This window comes from Sminthopsis crassicaudata, chromosome 2 (assembly GCF_048593235.1).
Source record: "Sminthopsis crassicaudata isolate SCR6 chromosome 2, ASM4859323v1, whole genome shotgun sequence".
In the NCBI taxonomy this organism is placed as follows: Eukaryota; Metazoa; Chordata; class Mammalia; order Dasyuromorphia; family Dasyuridae; genus Sminthopsis; species Sminthopsis crassicaudata.
In genome coordinates, this window is record NC_133618.1 from 435,461,427 (window position 1) to 435,489,186 (window position 27,760).

The following is a 27,760-nucleotide window of genomic DNA, read 5'->3' on the forward strand; positions in this document are numbered from 1 at the left end:
ACCCACCTCACTTTCTTTTCCAAAGCCATCTGGGTCCAGTGGCAAGATATAGATCAAGACAACTGGAAATGTCTCTGAATTAAAGGGAAGACATTGGTCTTTTGAATTGATATTGTCTTAATATAGACTGAAACATACTATTTTCCCCTTTCTTCTTTCCTTTTTTCCCATTTCTATGTTCTTGTGGCCAAGAATTGCCCTCATTTTTTCTGAAGTGCTATTACCTTTTAGTCTGTTATTTGATGAATTCAGTTATGAATTTACTTACACAAGATACATATTTGAAGGTAGCAAGCAGCATGGTGTAGATGATGGGATATAAGACTCAGACTCTGCCACTTAAAGACTATGGGGCCCTGGAAAATTAACTTAAGACAAATCTCTGTTGTCTCACTTGCAAAATTTGGATAGTACTGGATAATATTGCAGGATCTACCTCTTAGACATATTGTGAGACTCAGACAAGATAATATACTTTGCAAATTTTAAAGTATAAAGAAAGTGTCTATTAGTACCACCAACAGCACCATACCATCACGACTACTATTACAATGGAAAGGCTTAGATTTTAAAATTAATTCTATGTCTTGCAATCACAAAATTACTACTTCATTTGGAATGGAAAAGCTTAGCTTTTAAAACTAACTCATTGTCTTAAAATCACAAAATACGATCTGTTCATTTCTGATCTTAAGGGGACATAACATAAACAGGGAAAATAAGAATGTCATGGCTATGAATGGAATCAGGGAAATGGAAGTTTTCAATGTGTCCTTGCACAAAATATTTGAAATATATATGATCAATTTCAGTTCAAGATAAAAATAATTAGTGTATTATTGATATTAATCATCATTTGGGTGGATAAAATGAGATGAAACAAATGCTTTAGTTATAAATCTCTTCCTGGTCAGATGACTTTATTAACATAATATACAGTGGGAGGCAGTGTCAAGATGGCAGAAGAGCAGGAAGAGGTATAGCTTAACTCCCCTGGCAAACCTTCTTCACAAAGTCTTAAAAAATTGAATTTTTATTGGGAAATCCAAGAAAAAGTCTCAGTATAGTAGTGCAAGTTTAGAGAGACAGAGAAGTCTGCAGATACCTGGGAAAAGATCTGGCAAGGAGTACACCATGACACATAAGGACTAAAAGAGACCATTTTCTGCCTTATTTCTACCCTCACCTTAATCATTAAATAGATGTGCCCTCAGTCAAACTGAGATCTGTTAAAGGTACTTGCTTAAAAAGGCTAAGGTCTCCCACTGCATCCAGGGGCATCTCCTGGTATCTTGCTCTATATCTGGCCACCAGACCCAGATGGCTCAGGAGTGGAAAGTGAGGCTGGTCAGCACAACTCTCCCTCTCTTAAATCCAATTCACCTCGCTGATGTCATGGTCCTCTTTGAGAATGAAAGACAAACAACAGGGTGCAGATACAGATATAGATAGGAGATTTCTTATTACAGGCAACAAAATAGTCTGAATTGTCAAGGCACACTTCTTAGAAAAGTTGATTATCTCTCTCTAATAATAAAGTTGCTACCAAATGATGAGTAGGCAGTGTAACTTTTTATAATAGGCAAAAGTAAGGGCAACTAGATGGTGCAGTGTATAGAGCACCAGTCCAGTAGTCAGGAGGACCTGAGTTCAAATCCAGTATCTCAGAGATCCTGAACAAGTCACTTAACTTTAATTGCCTCATCCAAAAAGCCAAACCAAAACAAAAGGCGTGGTCAAATGAGATTCAACTAAATTAGTAAGTATTCCAACTTGAATATGGTTTTTTCTTATAAAGCAGATTAGAAAAATTAAAACAATAACATGAATTATTTCTAGTATGAGGAATAAATGCAGAAATAAGCAGAAAATTTAAAAGAAACAAACTCCAGACATAATGGAGTACCTTTCTTTACTCTTAAATGCTATTAATCTAGTTCAATGTTAATTTTGTTTGATTTAGTTCATTCTAAACCTTTTATAATTAGAAATTGCTTTGAGCATTCTTTTGAGGTAAGAAGGTATATGCTTTGTTCAGGACTTTGGAAAAGCAACTACTTAAAAAACGTGCCAGTTAGAATTTACCCTAATCACCATCATTAGATTTCTAGATGTATCTATTTCTCTACTCTTCTCACAAATGTGAAGCAGCCAGCAGTCTCCGAGCCTTTTCTTTTGGGGCTCTAATTGCAGAAAAATTTAGTTCCAAGAAAAATATGTCCAACAGGGTAGATCAAAATCTACATTTTCTAGGTTAGCAACTATTTCCCATATATCTCTTGCTTTTATCTCCCTTTTAGAGTCAATGCATTTTATTTATTTATTTATTTAGTTGTTTGTTTGTTTGTTTGTTTGTTTATTTATTTTTAGCACAGGGAAGCTCTCTCTGCAGTAGATACTGGGTATCTTAAGCTGCTGTTGACAGAGCATTGTTCTTACTTGGAGTGCCCTTAAAGAAAGGTAAGCCATTTGCTTTTGTGAATATTGTAAACAAGTTTTAAAGATAACAGAATCATTTTTAAACAGCATTTTCTCATATTGGTCTTTGAGAAGTGCTTAGGAATGGTACATTATATTTACAAAGTGACACTCAATGAGAAGGCAACCAACACCAAAGAGCTCACTTCCTTCCCAAGAATGAATATTTGCTATCTTTCTATGAAATATCAGGTAAGCAGGAGTTTCTCCTCAGATCCAGATCTACGTATAGTATTGTGTGGAAAATGTGGGGCAATCTGTCGTGCTTATGATATTGCTCCCTAACCCAGGAAATCTGCCCAGAAAAGGCAGCTGGCCATATACCACTTGAACCCAAAGTACTTGAAGGCAAACAGCTGAGTAGGTCTCAATGACAATTTCCCACTTATGGGATAAATTCAGCAAAGGGCATCTTAGCTCAAGGAAGATTGCTTAAATCTGTGTGTAGAAAAGCTGGATTTTGCATGCAAACCACCACGAAGCTTGCCTGTTGGTTTCTGAATATAGCAAAGCAGCTAGCTCCTTTGGTCTTGTTGTAAGCCATGAATGGGCAACTAGTGTTCCTACAACTCAGTGAGTGGCTAGAAGTCCTTAATCTCAGGAATGCTTAGATTCAGCAAGCTCGGATCCAGTGGCTTGGATCAAGGAATGAAGTGACTCTTTCTATGGAAGCACGCTAGTGGAACAAGAGTTTGAGTATAGCCCAGGATTACCATTAAATCATAAGCCACTTTCCTCTCCTCAATATGTTCTAACAGGCAAAATCTGCACCTTCATTTCTAGCAAGCATATCTCTGTTTGTACTGAGTCCTAATCTTGTTCAGTTAGCTAACAGCAGACCCTGAAAAGGGCTATGACTGGACACCAATAGAGCCTCTCCTAGGCTGGGATCAAGGCCAAGCTGAAAGGATTCTGTGTTCTCACCCCCCAGCCAGCAACTTGGCTTGTCCTGAGCTCACAGTCCGGATTTCAAGCTGCTTTTGATTTCAAATGGAGTGAGTTCATTTATTAAATGTGCTTGGGTGGCAGAAAGGACGATTTTGTGAGATTTATCAAAGAGATCTGGTTTTCCTTCCCGCCATATCTAGCTAAGTTTGGCCACTGGCCAGGCTCCTCCAGGAAGCAGTGTGCTTTATGCCCATGGCTCTTGCTTGTAAGCTGCCTGAAAAAATGAGCATACTCAGCAGATCCAAGCTGGGGAGTTCACAGAGATTTTTTTTTATTCTGTTGTGGGGCAGGGATGGACAGAGGCAATGGGCAGTTCTTGGTCTATTTCCTTGTTGTGTGTTGGGGTAAGGAAGGACTTCACCTGCTCCCCATCCTAGCCCCATCAAATTGGATTAGTTCCTGTTTTCTCTGGATATGCCATCCCTGCTCTCACCAATAAGCAGGAAACAGCCAGGACTTTGAGGATAAGGATCTCTCTAGTGGAGCCCTGTGTTTAGGTTTGTGTCATTCCTCTGCTCCAAAATCTTGAGTGTGGAGTACTATTTTTCTGAAAGAAAATTCAAAATTCTTTGCCTGGTTTTCAAAGATCTCTACAGCTTAGCACTACCCTCCTTTTCTTGCCTATTATTACTTTCCTCCATGTCCCTGACAACCTGAATCATGGTCTGCTACCGAATACACTTCCCTTGTACCTTCTTTGGTGCTTTTGCACTGAATATGAGCATTTGTACATGTAGCTAGAAAGTAAATTCCTTGAGAACATCTAGCACCTGGAGGAATAGGAATGCCCTATATTTGAAAGAGAAATAAAACAAACCACAGATGAGTATTCTAAGGAAAAAAGTCTCACAACCAGATGTGGATTGACAAACCAAGTCTCAAACACTTAAATAACAATTAATTTCAATACTACCTAAACTCTTGAAAAAAACAGATAAGGAATCCTACCGGATTCCTTCTATAGCACAAATATGGCCTTTTTTACTTAAACCAGGGAGAGTCAAAACAGAAAAAAAATATTATAGAGTAATTTTTCTAATAAATATTGATACAAAAATTTAAATAAAGTAGAAATTACAGCAATATATCATTAGTAAAGAGATTACAGCAATGTGTCACAAAGATTATACACTATAATCAGATTGGATTTATACCTAGAATGCAGAATTGGATCAATATTAGGAAAACTATAAGCATAAATGACCCAATCAATAACAAAACCAACAAAAATCTTGTGACTATTTCAATAAATGCAGAAATTTTTTTTGACAAAATACAACATCAATTCCTGTTAAAAAATTAGAAAGCATAGGAATAAGTAAACTGAAGAGCAGGAATTATGTGGAATAGCTAGAAATAGCTAGAAATCTTTCCCATAAGATGAGAGGTAAAGTATAGATATCTATTATTATCATTACTATTCAATATTGTACTAGAAATGCTAGGTAATATAAAGGATAAAGCAATGGGCCTGGAGTTGGGAAGATGAGTTGAAATCCAGCTTCAGATATTAACTATATCACCCTGGGGCATCACTTTACCTCTGTTTGCCTCAGTTTCTCAACTGTAAAATGTGGATAACAACAGAACCTCTTTCACAGAGTTGCTGGGAGGATCAAATGAAATAATATTTTAAAATACTTGGCACAGTGCTTGGCACACAGTAGGTGCTGTACAAATGCTTTCCCTTTTGCCTTTCCTCTTCTCAATAAAAACAAGAAAAAGTGGAGAGAATAAAATTCAGTAATGAGAAAACAAAACTATTACTCTTTGCAAATGATATATTGACTTACATACAGAATTCTAAAAACCAACTGAAAAACTAATCAAAACAACTAACAACTTCAGTATACTTATAAGATATAAAGTAAACCCATACAAATCATCAACATCTTTGTATATTACCAATAAAATTCAGCGGGATGAGATAGAGAAATTCTATTTAAAATAATACAGTTTTTAAAAACATGGGAACTGTATGCAAACAATTACAAAACACTATAAAACAAAGACATTCAAATAATTGGAGAAATATTAATTACTCCTGGGGAGAGTAAATCTCTATATAACTTTTATGTAAAAAAAATCTGACAACATGACCCAAATCAATTTACTTTTAAGTGTCATCCAATCAAACTACCAAAGAATTACTTTATAGTGTGAGAAAAAAATAACACTCATCTGGAGGAATGAAAGGTCAAGAGTATCAAGTGAGTCAATCAATGGGAAAATTTGAGAAGGAAAGGACTAACAGAATCAGATCTTAAACAATATTCACAAATTTATAATCATCAAAACAATTTGATGTTGAGTAGAGAGATTGAAACACTAGTGTAAGAGATTAGGTACATGATATATAGAAGTAAATGAGTTTCTGTATCAAATCAAAAGATCCCAAGTACTGAGGGCAAGAACTATCATCTGACAAAAATTCTTCAGAAAACTAGAAACAGTCTGGTAGAAACTAAGCATAGACCAGAATCTCATACTGTACACAAAGGTAAGCTCAAAATGAGTACATGACAAACATAAAGGATGATATAAGCAAATTAATAGAACATGGAAGAAATTACTGTCAGATCTCTGAATAGGTGAAATGCTCATTACCATAGAAGAGATAAGAGATATTCATAGGAGGTGAAATGAATAATTTTGATTATATAAAATTTAAAAAGTTTTTGTGCAGGAGAAAACAATTCATGTAAAATCAGAGGAAAAAAGCAAGAAATGGAAGAAATCTTTCTGAAAGTTTCTCATTTCTCAAATATATAGGGAACTGAGCCAAATGTATAAAGATGAAAGACATTATCCAATTAATAAATGTTCAAAGGATATAACAAACAATTTTTAGAGAAAGAAATCAAAATGATCGATAGCCATATAAAAACATAGTCTAAATCACTAATAGTCAGAGAAATGCAAATTTAAACAGCTCTCAGGTATCATATTCACCAGATTGGTTAAGATGACAAAAAAGTAAAATAAATGTTGGAAGGGATGTAGGAAAACAGCTACATAAATATAGCAGAATGTGGTGGAACTGAACTGTGAACTAGATCAAGCATTCTGGAAAGCAATTTGGAACTATATTCCCCAAAGCTATTAAATTTTATGTACTCTTTGGCCCAGCAATATCACTACTAAATTTGTACCCCAAAGAGATCAAAAGAAAAGGAAAAGGACCCATATGTACAAAAATATTTATAGCAATTCTTTTTGTGGTGGCAAAGAATTGGAAACTGAATAGAGACCCATCAATTAGGGAATGGTTGACCAAGTTAAGTTACATGAATGTAATGAAATACTATTGTATTCATTATAGAAATGATGAAGGTAGCTTCAGAAAAACCTGGGAAGAACTGAATGAAGGGATGCAAAATAAAGTGAGCAGAATCAGGAGAATAATTTCTCCTGGTAAAAGCAATTTTGTAAAGAGAATCTGTTCTGAAAGATGTAGTTCAGTAAACACAATGACCACAGTTCCAAAGGACTTGTGGTAAAAAAATCTTACCCACCTCCAGATAAAAAACAAAACAAAACAAAAAAACTCTGATGGACTCAGAGTAGAGATTAAAGCTTAGTTTTTGTCTTTTTTTGGACCTGGCTAATACGGAAATTTGTTTTTCATGAGTATATATATTTGCAATGACTTTTGTTTTTCTTGGGGCAACAAGGAGGCCCAGGGGATAGAGTGCAGGGTCTGGAGTCAGGAAGACTTATTATCTTTATGTTAAATCTGGCTTCAGGCATTTACTATGTGTGATCCTGGGCAAGTCACTTTATCCCATTTGTCATGGTTCCTCAACTATAAAATGAACTGGAAAAAGGAAATGGCCAGTATCTCTGCCCCCCCCCAAAAAAAAAAAAAAATTCCAGATGGGGTCATAGAGAGTTAAACATGACAAAAAAATGACAATCCAAAAAATGTTTTTCTTTCCTTTGGAATTAATTTTTTTTTTTAAACAAAAGAATCTTAACAGATAAAATAATAAAATTTAAATTTAAAAAAACTTTAAAAAAAAAGCATTTAAGGGAAGACATAATCATAATTGCCCAGGATTAGAAGGTGTAATGGGTTGTGTTTGCCTTGTAAATAATGTAACTAATACTGATGTAATCACAAATCCATCAAAGCACATTTATGTGTTTATCCTTCCACTAGACTGTAAACTCTATGAAGGCAGGCACAGAGCTGTAGATAAACTTTGTATCTCCTTTAGTCCCTAGTTCAGGAGTTCTCACTTAATGGGTACCAAGTGAATGCTTCTCCTTGTTGGGTTTTGCAGTATGAATGGTAACACTAAGGGCTACCCAGCCTCAAAGACTGCTAGAGGCCAAAAACTCAGAAGTTTGAGGAGCTACTATCGCCTGTCCAAGAGCCCCTATCAGAGAGATGGAGTTGAAAGAATACTAGAGGGTCTGGTAGACCAATCTTCACATTCTACAGATGAAGAAACCCAGAACCAGGTGGGAAACATGGTTTGCATAAGGTCCAAAAATTTTTAAGGATTAGGGCCTAGATTTAACCCAGGTCTTTTGACTCAAAACAAAAATTGACTTTTCCAAGTCCAGATGTTGGGGGGATGAAAGGCGATGAAAGTTTGAGAGCTCATGACATAGTCATGGGTTAAAAGGTTTTGGCTCTCATTTGTCAGTTCCGAGAAACTTTCTTACAAACTATAGTAATGCCAATCAAATTAAATTGTGCCATAGAATCTTGGACTATTGAAGCTATAGGGGATCTTTGATACCATCTAACCCAACCTCCTCAATCAATAAATGAGGAAAGAAAGACTTAGAAAGGACATATTCTTTATTCAAAGTTACAAACTAGTATTAGAGCCTGGATTGGAACCTAGGAATTCAGATTCCAAATACAGTGTTTTTCTAATATTCCTCTTACTCATTTTATAGATGTTTTTGTTATTCAATCATGTCTGACTCTTTGTGACCCTATTTGGGGTTTTGCTGGCAAAAATACTGGAGTATCAAGTGTTATGAATGCCAAGTCCAGCACTCTGTATTACCATTAGAAGTTCTTCTGTTATTTATTTTTTAATATAACAATTATAATAACTTAATATAACAATTATACAAATTGTCAATTATAATAATTTAATATAACTATTATAATAAATAATAATTTTATTGGTATCTTCTGTTTCTTACATCATGGTTATCCCTGGTATTTTTTCCTCTTTCTTGCCATGTGTACCACAAACTATCTAGGAGGTTATAAGTCCCTAAAGGTCACAGGCCATGCTGGTTATTTTTTCATCTTTTATCTCCAGGACTGACTCCAGAGCTCTGTACACAGTAAAGGCATAATAGATCTTTATTGAAGTGCACTGCTTTTTTTTTTTTTTAAGACCTTGACAATTCCAATAGACTTGAGATGGAAAATGCCAATCACATCCAGAGACAGAACCATGGAGACTGAATGTGGATTGAAGCATAGTTTTTTCATCTTTTTTATTTCTTTGTATTCTTTCTTATGTTTTTTTATTCCTTTTGGTCTATTTTTTCTTGCAAAACATGTTTAAAACTATGTTTATTTAACCTATTTCAGATTGCTTGCTGTCTTGGAGAGGGAGGAGATGGGGAAGAGAAGGAGAAAAATTTGAAACGCAAAGTTTTACAAAAATGAATGTTGAAAACTATCTTTATATGTATTGGGAAAATAAATACTATTTTAGAAAAATATTATTTAGAAAAAGAAAATAAAATACTATTTTAGAGCTTCTGAGTGATACCCTGGGGAGAAAAAACAAACAAAAAAAAACTTCCCCTTTTTCTTTTTTCCTTCTAGTCCTTCTGGTGTGGGGACCATCTAAGATCATAGCTCAGGGATCATGGGACTCTTGGGAGAGCAAAACTCTAGTAGGAATGATACCTAATTTCCATGCTACCTTGGAGTCATAAAAATGAATATTTAAGGATAATTTTACTTGTTGCAAAATATCTCACATCTTCTCTCTGTTCACATAGCTATCACTCTAATTAAGGCTCTTATCATTTCTTATTTGGACTATTACACAGCTTCATTATTAGTCTCTCTGTTTCCAATTTCTCTTTTCTCCAATACAACCTTTATAGAGTTGCCAAAATAACCTTCATAAAGCATAGGTATTGACTCTTTTGGTCCAGAACCTTTGATGACTCTCTTGCAACTCTGGAATAAAATATAAACTCTTCAATTTGATATCCTAAAGCGTGTGACATTTCACATATTTTCCCTTCACATACTCTTAAGTTCCAGACAACTGACCTCTCTCACTCTTTCAGGCTTTTTTACTTTACTTTTCACAGAACAACCTCCAGGCCTAGAGTGCTCTTCCCCCTCCCCTCTGCCTCCTTAGTTTTCTTTAAGATTCCACCAGGCCTCTTCCCATACAAAGTCTTCCCCATCAGACTTTGAGCTCCTTCAGGATAGGGACTGTGTTTTAGCTTTTCCTTGTATCCTCAGTGCTTTGCACAATGATGGTAGACAGTAAGCACTCAATAAATGATTGTTGTTGATGATGATGTTTAGCTTTTTTTTTGTCCTTGAATTTTCTTGTGCATTTATGTACCTCCCTTAAAACTACAAACCTCCCTCTGGGTAGGGACTGGTTCATTTTTGTCTTTGTATTTCCAGACCTTAGAACAATGCCTGGCACATAGTAGGAGATTAATCAAATCTTGTTGGATTGGTTAGAATGCCAAAGTCAACAATTTCTCAGAACTCCTGAAAGTCTAGCATTTCTAGATTTTAGAAATCTAAGAATAAGAGAGTACTCAGACATAGTTATTGAAAATATACCCACAAAAAAAAGAAAGAAAAGAAAATATACCCACAGCACCTTGAGAAATCCCTGACTGGCTACTGGTCAGCTACCTATTTATTCCCTTAATCTGGTCTATGAAGACCAAAAATAATTTGTGAACATATCTAAAGTTTAACATAGCCTATATATAGTCTATGGAGACTATATATGACTTTAGACTATGTTTGCAGATTATTTTTGAATTTGAATTTTTGTAAATTAACCTTAGAACAACTAATCAGGAGAAAAGCCTGAATCTCAAACCCAGAGTAAAGACCTTTACATGGCCTTTGCTAAAACTCAGAAGCATCAACAAAGGCTAGCATAAGAATGCCAATAAGGGTGGGACTCCCATCTGTGTTGTAAGCGGTTTGTCCTTTTCCTCTCCTCAGGAGGCAGGAGTCTGCAGGCTGTATTAAGTCTTATGTCTCCAGCAGCAGGTTGCTGGCCTGCCAGGACAATGAGCCAGGTTGTGCTGTGCGCACTGAGCCCAAGGCTACATTGAATAAGATGCCATATTATTAATAGAAGTCAATGGTTCCAAGGAAAAAAGCAGTAGTTCCATTGTCCTTGACCCTTGGCAAGCCATATAATATCTAATAAAAATAGATTTTTAAAGTTTGCAAAGCACTTTAAAAATAATGTCATTTGATTTACAAAACAACCCTGCAAGGTAGGGACTATTGTTTCTATTTTACAGATGAAGACATTGAGGTTAAAAGAAAAAAAGGGACTTGACTAGGATCATACAGCTACTAAGAATCTAACGCCGGCTTTGAATCCAGGTTTTCCTGACAAGACCTCTATTCTAGTTTGGGACATCATGTTTCAAGTTTGTCATCACATTGACAAACTGGGGCTTTTTCAGAATGGGAAGGGGACTAGAAATCATATCACAAATTATTTGAAGAAACTGAGAATGATCTTGGAGGAAAAAAACTATTCCTTGTAAGCATATTATAGCCCTGTCCCTATCCCCATTAGCAGAATGCAAACATTCTATCTTGCATCACCAGTGGCTAGCACTGTGTCTTGTACATAATAGGTGCTTATGGGCTAGTTTGCATTGAGTTTAGGGGCTTCATAATTGACTTCAAGTGAAGAGCTCTTCCTGGTGAGAGAGATTACACTATTTAAGATGGTTTCAAAGGGCAAAACTAGCAGCAATGAATGAAAGTAAAGCAGATTTTGGCTCAACATAGAGAAGAACTTTCTAACAATTAGAGCTAGCTAAAAACTGATATGGGGAGGAGTGAGCTTCTTATCATGGGAATCTTTGGATGGACACTTGTCAAGGGGGATGCAGAGAGATTTCCTGATCATATATAACTTGGATGAGATGTTCTCTGAAATCTGAGATTCTCTAAATAAAACCCCCACTCCCTACCTCCAATCATCTAGTTTCCTGTTCCCCAAAAGAGGAAACTTCTGATCACTAGTCTCCATGGAAAACTAAGGTACACAATTAATTAGCAGCCTCACAATTGCCCCTAAGATACGAACAACCAAATATTAGGTTCTCTTACTGGCCTTTGTTACTATTGCTCAAATCCCAGAAGCATATGGTGACCAGAACTGAACACAGAACATCATATGTGGTCTGATCAGAGCAGAAGACAGTGAAATCATCACTGCCCCTTTTTCTAGACTCTGACTTCTATGCACGTAACATGATTCTAATGTAGGTTTTATTTTTAACTTCCACGTTAGATTGCTAACTTGTACTGAGCTTGTGGTCCACTTAATCCCCACGCCCTTTTTGTATGAACTATCATAGTCACATAGTCTCCCCTATTCTGTATCTGAACTGCTGATTTTTTAAAGTTAATAGTTGGATTTTACATATTTCCCTTAAGCAGTGGATTTTTGAAACCCCAATTCAGGACTTATCATTATATCTTATTATTTTGATTTTATTTCTACTGAGTTGCGAAGGAGGTATTGCTCAACAAACTGGACTCCCATTCTCTAGCTATTGGATATGGAAGTTAATTATATATACTAGCTTTGGAGAAGGGAGTGAGTGAAGAAAATAATAGAAAAGTCCTGTTTTTTTCTTTTCTTTTTTTTTTTTTTTTTGCTAGCGACCCCTTTTAGATTAATTTTATACTTAGTTAATTTAAAAAGACTAGAAAAGTAACCAGGCTGTGTGTGGCCAGAATTTGTGCCCAATGAATCTGTTTTTCCCCCAAGGGGGAAAGATGGTATTGTGATTGAGAATGAATATCTATATAGACAAGTGAAGATCCAGAGAGTGGACTGGATACCTTCAAACGGTGGGTTTTTTCAAGGAAGAGAGGTTTTAAAAATTAAAAGAGCAAATGTGTTCACATTTCCTTTGGTTCTTTCCCTTTTCTGCTCTGGAAAATATAGTCATGGGCAGCCCCCTTCACCTGGCATGAGTCTATAGGGTCAGTGCCTCAGAAGAAGTACAATATCTCCATTCTCTACTGACATGAAAAGTTCATTCCATTCCCTTGCCCTTCCCACCTCCCTTCAAACCAAGAATAGGGCTATTTCAGAGTAGAAAAAAAGCCAGAGAAAGATGGAAAGAAAGGATATGAGGAAGGCCATAGGTTGAAAATATAAAGGCAAAGAAGTTTAAAAAATATATAATGTTAAATTACCGGATAACCGTCTCGTCCTGCTTGCCCCTGTGGTAATTAATAAGTATTTAATAATCAGACTTTCAGCACAACATATGGCCAATTTATAATTTAATTAGGAGCTTAGCCAATCCAGCAGAAACTTGTGAATGATAATGTTTTACACAGGGGGAAAAAGCACTTTGAAACAGCTGGGCTGAAATACGCTTTATGGGAAGAAGCTCCTCTTTGGGGAGAAGTGCCCCTTTCTACCTAGCAGGCAGAAGGAAACTAGCTGAAAAGCTCTGGGGATGGTAGGTGGGTGACTAGTAACGGGTGCTCCTGTTAAGAAGCACTTTAAGCCTCCAGTTTTTACTTTTGATTCAATGAGCCTCTATGAGGCTTAGGTGCCATGTATAAGCCCAAACTATAGAATCTGATTTACTTTAACCTAACCAAGCCCAAAGACTGAAGTCTGAAAGCACCTGCATCAGCAGATGGCTTCTCCTGGGCAAGTTTTTACCCTGGTCTCAGTCAGCTGAAATTGTGTTTAGAAGGAAAAACTCAGAATCCTGAAGTATTTCTATTATTACCAGATGTTTCCTGACTGTGAGTGGTTAGTCAATCCCTTAGCTAGTGTAAAGGACAGGAGGAGATAGAAAAAATCTCCCACTAGGCCTTATCATGACTTGCAAAGGATTTTGTGTAAGGGTCATGCAGTTACTTTTTGAAACAGAAAATGACAAATCTCCTCGAGTCTCATGGGATACACCTTGATGAGTTAACACAAGCAGCTTGTCTGTGGAAGTTAAAAACCAAGTATGGGTTTATAATTGCTAGTCCCCAGTTGGGCTACAAATGTCTTTGGGGCTTAACATGGTATTTCATGTACATTTAGGAGCTTGGCAATTCCTAATGGTAGATATTGAGAGATGAATCATCTCCAGTGGAAGTTTAAAAGAAATAACAAAACTCAAGCTCATCTGGAAAGAATTCCACTTGAGGTTCATTTTGGCTAAAGCCAGAATTCAGTGTGCTCTTTGGATTGATTCATCAGGCTTTATCAGGCTTTAAATATTGACAGGTGGAATCAATGCCAGACATCACATATTTTGGGAGAGGAGGGGAATGAGTGAGATTCCAGGGAAGCTGAGAATATTCCCTTAAATATTGCCCCTGGGGCCAGGGAAAATATATTCAGGAGTTTCCCCTCCCCCTCTTTTCTCTCTCTCTTCTCCCTTCTCCATAAGAAAGCAGGAGAGGGCTCCTTAAAATCCAGGGTTAGGGACACATTAAATATATATCCTGATCAAAATTCAATCATTTGCAATGCTTGGCAGGAAAAACTTCATATATCTTTTGCCTGCCTTTAACAGAGAGGTGGTGGGCTGCAGTCACTGAATGAAATATACATTTTCAGACATGGCCAGTCTGTTGATTTGTTTGAATGAGCTATAGGTTTTTTGTGGATTTTTCTTACTTTTTGTATGGCCAAGAAACGGTGTTTTATAGAGTGAAATTATTAATTTTCTCTATAGTGGGCATAGGAGTCATTATGAAGTGATAATTGTATTTTAAAATAGATTATTAATAAATTATTTTTTTAAATCCCAAAAAGTTTGAAGGATTTTACTTTCCAATTTGGAGAGTAACATTTTTGCTAGAATTAAAATTAAATTTTCAAATGGGATTGCTGACAGAGAGATCCAGCATGAGTCTCTGAATTTCGTTTGGAAATGTTTGGAATACGACATGAAAGTAACATTTTAAAGGACCATGAAGTCAATAGATTGCTTGGCTTCCAACAAATCACTATGACTGCCTTGAGGGAACACAGTCATATTTCATTTAAACCAAAGACTTAATTAGTTCTATGAAATTCTTACTGTGGACACTCTGGAGTGTGTGTATGTTTTTGTGTGATTGCGAGCGTGTGGTGGGGGAGGAGCTGTCACTCAATGGACTGATCTCCCATCCCTTAATCAACATGGGCTTTTTTGATTAGCCAATTTGGGGAAGCCCAGCAATGTTTCAAAGTACCGACTGCAAAGGCCCATCTTTAATGTTTCTTGATGGTACCATTTGTATGGCCCATGATTGATTGGCAGGAGATAAGCAAGGGAACTCTAAATATCTACGAGTTTTCCAAGGATCACAAACTTTTGGGGGATGGGGGGAATAGTTAAACATTTTTATAGCTTCTTTTTAGTATGTGTCTACAATCAGAAAAATGTAGCCACATCTGGTACTAATTTTCCTTCCAGACACACCTACTCCTCTATCCCCCAAAACGTCGTTTCAAGGAAATGGTGTAGAAACAGAATAACAGTGCCTTATCTTTGGGGATCTTTGGTGAGTGAAATCCGTGATACTTACTGCAGGCCCTGCAATACAAAAATAGAAAAACCACAATTAGAATTGAGTCCAAAGAAAGAACCCCTAGCATCCTATATAGCTTGTTGGATAACAAGGTCTCATGTCCACTTAGCATCCTCTAGTTGACTGTGGCAGCTTTCTCCGATGGCTCCCTCTTCTGCCTGGCTTTCTTTGGATGGGAAAGGAGGGAGGCAATCAGGGTTAAGTGACTTGCCCAGAGTCACACAGCTAATAAATGTTTAAGGCTAGATTTTAATTCAGTTCCTCCTGACGCCCGGCCAGTTGTCTATCCACTGTGCCACCTATTTCTGGCTGGGTTAAATGTTTATAAGCTACTTTCCCCACTACAATAGGCCTATGAGATCTGTTTCAACTCTTCAATTCAGTCACTGACTTCGCTCCCTTGGGAATCACTTGGATATGGTTGGCCCAGTCATACCAATAAGTCACTGCTAGCTAGCCCATAGTAACAAACAAGAGAAGAAGGGAGGAAAGGGTACTGGATTTGGGGTTAGAAGTTCTGGTTCCAATTGTGGTTTTCCTACTCATTATCTGTGTGATTAAATCAAAGTAGCCTTAAAAACATGACAGCCTGATAGTGTGGTTTAAGAACCCCAGGCTTGGGTTTGAGTTTTGAATCTCCTGTTATTAGCTGTGTGACTTTAGGCTAGACTTTATCTGGGTCTTTGCATTCTCTTATGGAAAATGAGACAAGTTGGATTGGGTCAATTCTTAAGTTCTCTGTATTCTGAACATGCATTTATCCAAAGAAGTAGATTGTCCCCTTTATGCACTGTGGAATGACAACAGTAGCCCCATGAACCAAGTCACTGTGTTCTCTACTCTCCAGTCACACACAGACATACTGTGGGAAACCCTGGGTAACTAAAGGACCTTTGGCCAGAACTGGAATAAGAAAAATCTTTTTTTAAAGAAATCTTGAGTTAATTCAGACTGGAAGACATGCTTTGGTGGTGATGATTAGGGGTGGGTGGTAGGTAAAGTGAAAATGATTAGGAGCAATCCAATCCATACATATCCTCACTAGTCCCATTACTTTTTTCTTAATATCTCAGACCAAAGAGACAAGAATTACTTTCAGAACTTCATGTTGGATAAACAAAACTGTTCATTGAAGAGTCCAGAAAAATAGATTTTATGACTATCCTGTAAAAATATAGTTCACTTATTCTGATATTTATTAATCAAGGTACACAATGGGTAAACAACATTTCTAGCATCATTGCAATGAAAAATAATAGATAAGAGTAAACATATTATATATAATATATAACTTTTAAAAGTTTTTAAAGAACTTTTCATATGCACTCAGTTGATCTTCAAAATAACTTCAGGATAACTCTGTGAATAGAAGGTACCCTCAGTGTTTCAGCTAGTAATGATGATAATGATAAAAAATATTTATATAGTGCCTACAATGTGCCATGCACTGTGCTAAGCACTTTACAAACTTCATCTTATTTCATCCTCACAACAACCTTGGGATGTAGGCAGTATTATTTGTATATCTATACACAATGTGTATATGTTATATACATATGTATTTACACACAAGAGGCTACATATGTATGTGTATACATACTCATATCAAATCCATTTTATTAAAAGCCTATGAAAGGAGAGTTTATACTGTCCTGTAAGAGAGAGAAAAGAAGACTTATTTGAGCTTTCTGATTCAAGGGGCAATGACACATAATAATAGCAGTTCACATATATAAACTTCTTTAAGATTTACAAAGCACTATTTGTGCTATGGTTCTTTCAATAAGGGAAGAGGAGTATGTACCCCTCAGGTTATTCTCAATGAGGAAAACTGAGGCTCCCAGAGAGTAAAGCAACTTGCTCCTTGTATACATAATTAGCAAGTATCAAAGCTTGAGATTTGAAACTCAGTTTTAAAAAATACTTTAAATCAAGTAATAATCTAAGTAATCACCGAACATGCATTTATTACTCATCTACTATATGCATGCACAATGACAATTCAAGTTCTTAAAGAGGGGAATGGAGGAAAGGGTGTAGGGGGTAAGTGTGTGTGTGTGTGTGTGTGTGTGTGTGTGTGTGTGTATGTGTATGTATGTGTGTGTGTGTGTGTGAGAGAGAGAGAGAGAGAGAGAGAGAGAGAGAGAGAGAGAGAGAGAGAGAAGGAGGGAGGGAAGGAGGGAGAGAGGGAGAGGGAGAGGGAGAAGGAGAGGGAGAGGAAGAGGGAGAGGGAGGGAGGGAGAAATAGACAAAGAGAGAGACAGAGACAGAGAACACAAAAACAGAGACAAGCAATGATAGAATAAAAGACAAAGGAAAAGACAGAGAAACACAGAGAGATAAATACAGACAGAAAGGTAGAGAGAGTAAAAGACAGAGAGACAAAGAATAAAGAGTTGAGACTGAATTTGCTGCCAGGGAAATCTCTGCTTGCTCACTGACTGCGTTCTGGCTTCCATGATGCTCAAACAGGGGATGACTAGAGGCTTTGGATGATCACAGAATCATGGATTTAGAGCTAGAAGAAAACTCAAAGCTATTTTATAAGTGAGGAAACTGAGTTTTAGAAACTTGTGATGACTTGTTCAAAGTTCTGTGGTGAAAGTCAGGGACAGAGCTCCTAGTCTCCTGACTCCAGTTCTGGACTTGTATGTTATATTGCAAGCCTAATGATTTTTTCCTCTGAAAATCCTTTAAAGATTTATGATGATAGCCACTGGATTTTTACCCTTCTGGAGAGAAATGAGGAGAATCCTAATAACCTACCCTTACTTGCTCCTCACAAATGTGCCCAACTCAGAGGAGTCTTACAATGCTTACTGTGTTTGTACTTTATGCATGACCATACATTTTACTTATCTGGGTTTGTATTTTGTCTTCCTAATAGATTTTGAACTTTCTAAGGGCAAAGGTTCCTCTTGAATGAATATGTATCTCTTCTAGCACAGTCAGCATTTAGGATCATAGATTTAGAATCAGAAGGGACAATAAAGATCATTTGGTCCAACTCCCTCAATTTACAGATAAGGAAATAAGTACACAGACTTGTCTATGGTCCCACGATAGTAAATGGCTGAAGTGAAATCACAGAATGGATCAAAATAATAGAATTTAAAGCTAGAAGGAGCCTTGGAAAGCATTTAACATCTCCTTCCTCATTTTATAGATGCAGTATCAAGATCACAATGGTAGGAAAAGTAACAGAGTTAAAATTTGAATCCAGGTTCTCTGTCTCCAAGTTCAATATTCTTTCCCCTGTATTATTGTGCTCAATAAGTGTCTGCTCAATTTGAAGTTGTTGAAAAGAAGCCCCAAATGCTTAATAAAAGAACGATAGGATAGTGCAGTGGATAGTATACCAGCCATAAAGTCAGGAGGACTGAGTTCAAATATAGGCTCAGACACTTTCTCTCTGTGTGGCCCTGGAAAAAAATCACTTAACCCTGTTTGCCTCAGTTTCCTCATCTATAAAATGAATTGGTGAAGGAAATAGCAAATTGCTTCAGTACTTTAGCCAAGAAAACTTCACATGGGGTCACAAAAAGTCAGACATGACTGAAAAGACTAAACAGAAAAAAACAAGCTGAATGGGGTTCCCCAGGAGAGTTCCTCTGCAGGCAGCCTGAGCCAGGTAAAATCTGGCTTCTGAAGGAGCATACCAATTTATTAATCTGCTGGCCAGAATTATTTTCACTATTCTGTAAAGGATCTCAGACATGTGAAAATTGTTATTACAAATAAAAATTGGAAACATATTCTAGAAGCATCCAGACTAAACGATTTTCAGGGCATGATTCAGGAATGAAATCTAGAAGCTCATGGGAACAGAGGCAGAACAGCAGCCGATAACTCCATCTCTGGAAACCTGCCAGTCTGGTTATTTCCTCCCAATACCTCGTTAGTTCAGTTTGAAGCTTCAAAGCCACAGAATGTGGAGCTAGTGGAGGAGTATGAGGGGTCATAACAGATCCTGGAAAGAAGAAACATGCTCTTGGGAGATAAGCATTGCTTGTACTGATCTTGCCTCTGTCTCATCTGACCCTCCTCTCACCTTTTGTCCAATGTGGAATGTTAGTCCAACATTAATAAGTCCACCCTGGCTATTTGACAACCTGAACCATCACCTGGCTCTCAGGGTTATTATGGATCTTCTAGGAATTGGAGTCCTTTTCCCTGAGCCCCATTCAATGGCTCTGTTCTCACTGACTCCAAGCAGATGCCCTCCATACTCCTCCCTCCGTGCCTGCCCATGTGGCTTGATGCCCTTCTAAGAGACAGCATGGTATAGTAAAAAAAACTCTGGTGACAAAATACCTGGATTTGAATTCTGCCTCTGCCCACTTAATATCCATGTAACCTTGTTTCTCTCTGGACCTCAGTCTTTTCATCTGTAAATGAGGGATTTGACCATAAGACTGCTAAGGTTCCTTCCAGGTTTCATCTTTTAGATTCTAAGGTTCTTTTTAGCTCTGACAGAGAGCAGAAGCACCATGGTGTAATGGTGAGAGTACTGGACTTAGAACTGGGAAAATTAAGGTTTAGATCAAAGCTTCTTAAACTGTGAATTGCAACCCCAAATGGGGTCATGTAACTGAATGTGGAGGTTATGGAAAATTTGTCAACAGTAAAACATAGCACACATTCCGCCAACATTTAATTCTTTATGTAAAAACAAACAAGCACAACCAACTCATTAGTATACAAATTTCTTCTCATTTTAATAAATGGCAAAATATGAATACCAAAGAATTTTGGCATAAAATAAATTTCTTTATGATTTATTATCAATAAATGTTTGATTTGAGTTGAGTCATAGCGATTTTGTTATTCTTAATAATAGAATGATTGGGCTGGTTAGCAACCAATTTCTATATTTCCAGCCTAGTCAAGATAGGGAGTCCTAATCTTATTACACCCTTAGGTTATATTAACAAGAGCTTGGTGTCCAGAATGAAGGTGGTGACAGTCCTATCATCCTCTGTCCCTGTCAGATCACAACTAGAGACCTGTGTTTGGCTCTGGATGCCACATTTCAGTCCTATCATCCTCCATCCCTGTCAGATCACAACTAGAGAACTGTGTTTGGCTCTGGACGCCACATTTCAGGAGCCACACTGAACACTCAAGTGCATTCTAAAGAAGTGTCAGCAGGATGGTGAAGGGACCCAAAGCAAGGCTTGGGAAAGTAGGTGGGAGGTGATGGATATTTAGTCTAGAGAAGAGAAGAGATGGAAGATATGATAGCTTTTTGAAGGTGTCTGAAATGTTATCAAATAAAGGAGAGCAGACTTGTTCTTTTTAACTCCAGAGCACAGAAAGGTAGGATTTTCTGGGAGGAAGAATTCAACTCAATATTGGCAAGAGTTTCCTCAAAATCAGACTTATGCTGACAATGGTGATGGGAGTCTCAAAAAGTAATGAGCTCACCACTAACCAAGGCTGAATGACTAATAATCGTGGGATGCTATCTGGGTAATTCTTATGTTGGATAGGAGGCCGAGCCAGATGACTTTTAATGAATGTCTCTTTCCAACATCTGGCTTGGAGATTCTGTCATTCTTTGATACTTCCAGTGGAATGGAGAGAGGGAGGGGGAGGTGATGACAAAGCTAGAAATTAGCTTTCTTTATGACTCTGGAGGTGAGGCTGAAAGGGTGAGCTTACAGAAGACAGAGTAGTGTGGTCTTGTGCTCACTGTTACTTCTGGGAACACCCGTGTACAAAGAGCTATGCTAAGAAAAGGTTCTTTGGTAATAATTTCCCAACAGGACTGCTTGGAACAGGGACAAAGTTACTTCTGCATCAGATTTGTAGGGGCATGTACATGATTGAGTAAATCTCTCCAATGACTTATGCACCCATTTTGCAGATAGATAAAATGAATCAAAGAGTTTGATAAAACTAGGTCCTATGGGAAGCTGTGTTTGGGTCACACAGCACACTTCAGTACTGAAAGAACATGAATTGTACTTAAAAAAAATTTGTACCCATGGCTGAAAGACCTCAGTTCAAATCTGACTTAACTAATTGTATGACCCTGATAAAATCACTTGACCTCTGTCTGCTTCAGTTTCCTCATCTGTAAAATGGGGATGATAGCAACACCTAATTCCTAGGGTCATTATGAGGATCAAATGAGATAATACATATAAAATGCTTTGCAAATCTTAATGCATTATATAAATGCAATGATGAGATGATGATGATAGTGGTGGTGGTCTTCTTGTACATTTGGGCATAGAACATTACTATAACACTTTAACAATCTCTGATTTCCTCAGGGTGGACCTTGAGATCCTTCCACTGATGCGGATTGAAGCCTCTTTCTAACCTAGTTAAGTGATCTGTAAGGGAAGTCATATGTTTAATTTTCCTGAGGAGGAGGCGGGCTGGTCCTCCTCCCTGCCCCCTCCCCCAGTCCATTGCTGGGCTCATATTTGGAGCCTTTCCAACCTGGTTTGGTCTGTGAAGTCTGGCATTGCTTTTGTGGGTCCAGGTTCAGTTTCGACCTCCTCCCATGATAAGACATCAAAGAATAATTCTGGTGGAAGTAGATGAAGAGGTCTTTTCAGAAATGTATGTTGAATGACTAAGTAGGATGATGAATTAAGAAAATTAGCTCCACAAAGGAGAAAGAAACAGGCAGCTAGGGTGTTTATTTAAAAGTGGCTATTGTGGAGATCCAGTGAGACTCTCTGTTCAGTTCTGTGTATTTATAAATTGTCTACAACTCTCAGTCTCAGTTTCTTAATCTGTCAAATGAGGGCATTAGACTAATGGACCTTCAGATCTAAATCTGTGAGCCTATGATTCTACATTGGAATTTACTTATTTTTGTATTTAATATTTTTATTTTCCCAATTACATTAAAATTATTTTATACATTTGTTTTTAAAACTTTGAATTCCAGATTCTCTCCAGTCCTCCTTACTCCCTTTATAAATCACATGTAAAGTCATGCAAAACATTTCCATAAAACTCATGTTCTCTACAATGGAATTTTAAGATAGTATTTATAGGGGGCAGTGAGATGGTACAATAGAGATAGTATCAAACCTGGAGTCAGAAAGACACTTATTAGCTGTATGACCCTGGGCAAGTCACTTAACCCTGTTGCTTCAGTTTCCTCATCTGTAAAATGAGCTGGAGAAGGAAATGACAAACCACTCAGTATTTTGCCAAGAAAACCTAAATTGGAGTCATGAAGAGTTGGCCATGACTAGCGTGACTGAACAACAATAGCAGCATATACAGTGGGTAAAGCATTGGCTTTAGAATCAGGAAGATCTAGATTCAAATCCTATTTCAGACATAAGATTATGTGAATCTGAACAAGTCACTTAACTTCTCAGTATTGGAATTCCCTCATCTGTAAAATAAAAGGGTTGGATTTAATGGTATCTAACTTTTGATTCTAAATATGTGACTCTATGATCCATTGGAATCTAATAGATTGGTGTTTTGACTTGTCCCCCTTGTTCCCCTCCCTTCTCTCCTCAGCCTTCCACCCAAGACGGTAGCAGACTTTAGGGACGGCCCTGTGCTGCCAGGGTGAGAACAAGGTCTTTGGATGTATATGTCAAATCTCAATGAGGGAGAAGGAGATTAAATTATGTCTATTTATATAGAAAGAAGGGATTAAGCATCTACTTTGTGCCAGGTATTGTGCTAAATGCTTTACAAATATTATCCCATTTAATTCTTGAACCGATCCTGGGAAGTAGGTGCTATTGTTATTTCTGTTTTACAGTTAAAATGTTAGCAAACAGGACTGTAAAATGAGGCAAAAGGATTAAGTAATTTATCCAGGGTAGTGCAGCTAGTAAGTATCTGAGATTGGATTTGAACTCTTCTTTCTGATTTTAGGTAGAGTACTCTATCCACTGTACCACCTAGCTGCCTCTGAAATGCATCAACCTCCTTCTCCCCTTCCCAGGACCCCCCCCCCACATTTTCCAAGAGAAAGTTCCCTTCCCAGGGTTCAGGCTAGCACTTTGCTTCCTGAAAGAGACTCTCATATTTGGCCTCTGGGAAGTTTTGGACACAGGTTTCTCAGGCTGTCTCTATCATACCAACTAAACAAAAGTGTATTCATCTGCATAGGTCTGGGTAGGAAAAGGGACCTGGGTGAAGTGGCGAGACTCTGAAACCAATATATCAGTATCTGTGCAAACATATCCACATGGGGAAGGAAGTTTGTTTTTGATTTGGTGAAGGAAATGAGGATGTTTAACTTAGAGAAGAAAAGAGGTGAGTGAGGATGGGGGTCAGGTTAAGGACATGATCCCTCTCTTCAAGAATTGGAAGGGCTGCCACATGGAAGAGAGATTAGATTTGTGCTTTATGTTTGTGGGCAGGTTGAGAAGCAATGTGTCAAAGCTGCAGATAGGCAGGTTTTTGGCTCTATGTAAGGAAAAATCTTCTAATGATCAGAGCTTCTTCTGAAGTGAAATGGACTGTTCTAGGTTACACTGGGCTCCTCTTCACTAAAAGAGACTAGCAGAGACTGAGTGGCCACTTGTCGGGGGTGATGCAGAAGGGACTTTTCCTTAGGCGGGTAGGATGTGACGTTCCTCTCAATCTTGAGGTTCTGTAATGCCAAGATGGACACAAGTCTAAAGTACCATCATTCACCTTAACAAGTGTGTGACTGCACTATATTTGTCACTGGTGAGTTGCTCATGGCATGAACTAAACATGTGGGAGTTTGTGATTAGTAGAGTCACTTAGTAGTGGTCAGTGATGCAACTTGAACCATGGAGCGCATCTGCAGCAACTAGTTTGACTGGGTCCACTACAAATTACAGAACTTGAACTGGGCCCTCACTGCTGCTAGGCAATCATTTTACATCCCCTAAACAATCCACTCTCTCCTATATCATTCTCATGGCTTTTTCATAACTTTTAACCCCTCTTCAAATATTCCCAAAGCTCTCTTCCCCTATACCCTATTTCAGCTAAAGTCTGTGCTTCATATTTCACTAAAAATTAGACCATCTTTCTTTCTATTCTGGTCTCTTCCTCATCTCAAATCCCCCTCTCTCTTCCTTCACCATTGCCTCCCAAGAAGGGTTAAGGTTAGATTCAGGAGGTGGGAGGTGGGAGGGTTAGGGTTAGAGTCGGGAGGCATTGCAAATCCCTCTACATATGCACCAGATTCTATTCCTTACTGTCTTTTCTAGTAAATTGCTACCTCTATCATCTCTATTCTCTCTTATTTTTGATAACTCCCTATTTACTGATTACTTCCCTGCTGCCTACAAACATGTCCCTATTTCCCCCATCCTAAAAAAAATTCTCAACTCGATCCATCCATCCATCCATCCATCCATCCATCCATCCATCCATCCCCACTACCTGTCTTCATATAGATCTCATTTTGTGGATAAGTTCATTGAGAAGGCTATCTATGATTAGTAACTCCGTTTCTCTTAATTCTCAACAGTATGACTTCTGACCTCATCATTCAATGAAAGTGATTTTCTCTAAAGTCACAAAAATTTCTTAATTGACAAAGATAATGGATTTCCCCCGATCTTCATGCTTCTTGCTTTTATCTTTAGCCTGAGACACTGCTGATCATCCCTTCATTCTCTTCTGTCTAGGTTTTTATGCTATTGATCCCTTCTGGTTCTCATCCTTCCTATCTGATGGTCCTTTCTCAGTCTCCTTTGCTGGATGTTAGCTAATCATAAACATCATCCACGCTTTTGTTCCAGGCTCTTCTCTTCTCTCTCAACTATTTCACTTGGTGATCTCATCAGCTCTCATTGTTTCAATGATTACTTCTATGCAGATGATTCTCAGATCTTTGTCCAGCCCTACCCAGTCTCCTGACCTGCATTCTAACCTCTCCAATTGCTTATTAGACATCTTTCAGAGGAAACAATATCTACACACATAAGTACAAATTATATGTATTAAAAAAGAAATAAATGGAAATTTCATGAGTATTTAGTATGTGATTGTTGAATTGGATTGGATCATAGAATTTCTGAGTTGGATGAAATTTCAGGAGCCATCTTGTCCAACCTCTCATTTATAATCCATGCCTGAACCAGAACTCTCTTCACAACATTTTCCAATTAGATGTCATTTAGACCCTACTGGAAGACTTCATGAAACAGCCCAATACCAGTGTATAATAGACTAATTGTCAAGAAGTAGTAGCTTCTTATAGGCAGTCAAATCTGCATCTAACTATGTCTTCAAAGGCCTAGAAAATGAGTTTTTTTTTTAACCAAAGACAGACTTTCAAATGCTTGAAGACTGGCCAATTTCCATTAAAGTTTCCCTCCTCCCAAGTTAAACATCCCCATTTCTTTCAGCTGCTCATGATGGGGACAAATTCTCTAATTTTTTTTTTAAATTTTAGTCATAAGTCTCCCAGACTATCTCCAGGTAGTCACTGTTTCCTCAAATGTGGTGCCCAGAGGTTAATACTCCAGTCTTCCCTATTCCCATAGAAACATTCTATGATTGGGTTCATTCTTCTTTCTCTGATAATTTTTGAAAAAGAATTACTTGTAATCACCCCCAATCCTGGAATGGAGAGAAATGCTAGGATAAAGCAGAGTGGACTAATCTACCTCTTATTTTTCTAAGTATAAGTCTAAGATCACACAAGGAAGGTTAGAGAGCAACAGTCTGAAAAAGATTTGAGTGTATCAAGGGCCAGCAAGTTCAATATGAGTCAACAGTGGAATATGGTTTGCAAGAAGTTAATGTTAACTAGGTCTGTATTCAGAATTCAGGAAATGAGGGCTGCCAAATCCAGCCCTTATCAGACTAAACCTGAAAAATTGTGTGCAGTTCTGGACATTACAATTTAGAAAGGACATGGTTAAGCTAGAAAGCATTCAGAAGGGCATCCTGAATGAGGAAGGACCTTGAATTCATGTAACAGGAGCATCAGGTGAAGGAATTGGGCACAGTTAGTCTGAAGGAGAGTACACTGTGTTGGAGAAGGGACTATGTCAGTTATTGTCAAATATTTGAAGGATTATCATATGAGGGGAAAAAAAGAGATCGTTAGATCTCTTGTTAGGCTCCAGAGAGCAGAACCAGAAAAGGGTCATGAGAGAATAGGAATGTTCATGTGGGATATTTGGTCTCCAAGATCGTTTTTTTTCCCCTCAAATTTTGCAATTCTATGATGCTATAAATTGCCAAAAGGTAAATTTAGGCTTGATATGAGGAAAAATTTCCTAACCTTAGAGTTATCCCAAGCTGAGGAATTTGGATTTTCTCTTAGAGTCATCAGCATTTCTTGAGCTGGAGAATAACAATGTGAGCTTGTATAGTGATTAATTTTCCTCTTACCACCCATCCCAGTTTGGAGAGACTTAGATGGAAGGTGTGACTTCCTGTGAGGCAAATGCTGGGCTTACAATACCACTACCCCTGCACTGCTGAACTCTACAATTGAGACTATCATATCCCCGATATGATAAACTCACATTTTTTTGGTGTGGTTCTGGCGACATCACTGCTCTCAAAGGATTTGGAGCATGAAAGGGACCTTAGAGTCATTCACTATCTCTATGCTACAGATGGGGGAACAGGTTTAGAGAAATGAAGTCAATCAGTCAACAGGTATTTATTAAGTATATACTAGGATACAATAAGCAAACAACTATTTACTCACAGAAGACAGACAATGGAACTGGAAAGTGGTCTAAGTGAAAGGACAAAGAAAGTCACAGCCTGTGAGTGGAAAAGCCAAAATTTGAACTTAGGGCATCAGGCTCTAATTTCATTTATTTTTTACCATGCTTAAATAGTTAAATGAGTTTCTTCTTGAAAGATGGAAAAAAAAAACACCCAACAACAACCATGAGAGGAAATAAAGATCTGGGTCAGTGAGTGAAAGGGAAAAGGCCAGTGATATGGAAGAAGCACAGAAGAAAGGTTTCCTAAAGAGCAGTGTGAAAAATCACCCTCACAATCAGGGAGAGCTTCAGCTCTCTCAAAATGACTCTCTGGATCTGGAAGTGGGAGTTAAGTGTCTCAGATAAGGATTCCAGCTTTCTCTGATAATCTGGTTTTACTATGTGACTTTCTGTTTACTGTAGTTTCCTCTAGAGAGGAATTTTAGGAAGAGAGAGAAACAAGGAGGCTTACCGGTATCTCCTCTTCTTCCAGGTTTTCCACGCCTCCCTGGGGGTCCTGTGAAAATGATAGACAAGGAGGGATGTTTAGTTGTGAAACAAAGTCCACACTTAAGTCAACCTTGACCTGCCCTCCCCTCAATCCCATCTTCCCTCTGGTTTAGGATTTTCCCCTCCACAAACCAGCTGGGAAAAGGCTTCTGGCTGGAACTTCCTAGCAGCCTAAAGGACTGATTTCACTCTGGGAGCGGGGAGAAATATGCCTTTTTTCCAGCTGTCACCCCCCAGTAAACTTTTCCTTCTTGTTCATACTCCTTCGGCTGTAGTCCAGCTCCCATGCATTCACTGATAAGTGTTTATGGAGCTTTTAATTCCAATCTCTTTTTCCCCTTGCCCCATTGGGAGGGGATGTGATATAAAGGATAGAGACCAACTTTCAGATCTGGGTTCAAGT

The 27,760-nt window shown here is 37.8% G+C and overlaps 1 protein-coding gene across 1 annotated transcript in view; it reads right to left on the reverse strand.

Moving 5' to 3' along the window:
• Positions 1 to 27,760, reverse strand: part of COL23A1 (collagen type XXIII alpha 1 chain) — a 471,275-nt gene that overhangs the window by 86,296 nt on the left and 357,219 nt on the right. The window contains exons 3-5 of the mRNA XM_074292316.1: positions 27,320 to 27,364; positions 15,194 to 15,201; positions 12,860 to 12,886 (exon numbers count right to left, since the gene is read on the reverse strand). Coding sequence (XP_074148417.1) covers positions 12,860 to 12,886; positions 15,194 to 15,201; positions 27,320 to 27,364 — 80 coding nt within the window. The remainder of the gene's footprint in view (positions 1 to 12,859; positions 12,887 to 15,193; positions 15,202 to 27,319; positions 27,365 to 27,760) is intronic.